General features: G+C 45.9%; 1 protein-coding gene across 1 annotated transcript in view; it reads right to left on the bottom strand.

Moving 5' to 3' along the window:
• The window catches only part of ALDH2 (aldehyde dehydrogenase 2 family (mitochondrial)), a 45,521-nt gene that overhangs the window by 15,978 nt on the left and 28,227 nt on the right, over positions 1–1,316 (bottom strand). The window contains exon 10 of the mRNA XM_011997886.1: positions 316–480. Coding sequence (XP_011853276.1) covers positions 316–480 — 165 coding nt within the window. The remainder of the gene's footprint in view (positions 1–315; positions 481–1,316) is intronic.

The raw sequence follows: 1,316 nt of genomic DNA, 5'->3' as shown, positions 1-1,316 counted from the left end.
AAAGAAAAAAAAAAGGTCATGGGAAGGAGCAGGCAACGTCATTCCTAGACTCTTGGCTCTGAGGGCCACGACACGAAGGCCTGCAGGCCATGCTAAGGAATGCAGACCATCTCCCAGACAGAGGGTACAAGCTGAAGAGGAGCGACAAGATCAGATACATACTATGAATAACTTGTTATGGGCACTGGTTCTGGGCATTAACTCCAGATCTGGCCCCAAGCCAGCAGATGAGTGACAGTGGCAGGATGCCAGGCTGAACTGTTTACCTCGTCTCCCACCAAAAACGTTCCCAGAACACCGGCCCCAGGTGCTCACCTCCTCCTTGGCGATGGTCATGCCATCCTGCACATCTCCAAACACGGTGGGCTGGATGAAGTAACCACGGTCAGCAGCAATGCCCCCACCACACAGCAGCTTCGCCCCCTCTTGTTTCCCAGTGTTGATGTAGCCGAGGATCTTCTTAAACTGAGTTTCATCCACCTGTGGGAGAAGGAACCCAGAGTCATGGAGGCATCAGATTCAGACCTCTCCTAGGCTTCAGGCTTAGAATTACGCAGGCAACAAGACAACTGGGAAACGGACCAAGGTCATGAGTAAGCAAGATCAGAAGAGGAAACACACAGTGCCAATAGCAGAAAACACCAAAAAGGCCCAACTTCCTCAGCGTATCAGAGAAAAGGACATCAAATCAATTTTTACTTTTCAACTGTAAGATTACCAAAAAGTTTAGGAAGAAAATACACTGATAGCAAGAGACTGTTACATACACTGTTAGAAGGATGACAGGCTGGTACAGCCTTTAGAGCAAGTGGTTTATTAATATTGCTCAAAAATTACATGCTCAGACCCTTTGGCCCAGCTATTTAACTTCTAGGAATTTATTCTACATATGCACAAAGAGAAATGAACAAGGATATTCACTAGGGAGTATCTTTTTTTTTTGTATTTTTGTTTTTGAAATGGGGTCTCACTCTGTCACCCGGGCTAGAGTGCAGTGGTGTGATCTCTGCTCACTGCAACCTATGCCTCCCACGCTCAAACGATCCTCCCACCTCAGCCTCCCGAGTTAGCTGGGACTATAGGCATGCACCACTATGCTGGGCTAATTTTTGCATTTTTAGTAGAGACAGGGTTTCCCTTGTTGCCCAGGCTGGGGAGCATTTTGTAAAGGCAAAAGATGGAAGCAATTCTAAGTATAAATCAGTAGAGGGGTTGGTTAAAATTATTACGGTGCATCCGATATATTCTATATAGACTAATAGATCACTAATAGATCTGAGAACTAACTGACACAGAAAGATGGCCCAAGATATTCC

Source organism: Mandrillus leucophaeus, unplaced genomic scaffold (assembly GCF_000951045.1).
Source record: "Mandrillus leucophaeus isolate KB7577 unplaced genomic scaffold, Mleu.le_1.0 Scaffold55, whole genome shotgun sequence".
Taxonomy (NCBI): domain Eukaryota; kingdom Metazoa; phylum Chordata; class Mammalia; order Primates; family Cercopithecidae; genus Mandrillus; species Mandrillus leucophaeus.
The sequence above is the reverse complement of the archived record's forward strand: the minus strand, read 5'-3'. Positions and strand labels throughout refer to the sequence as shown.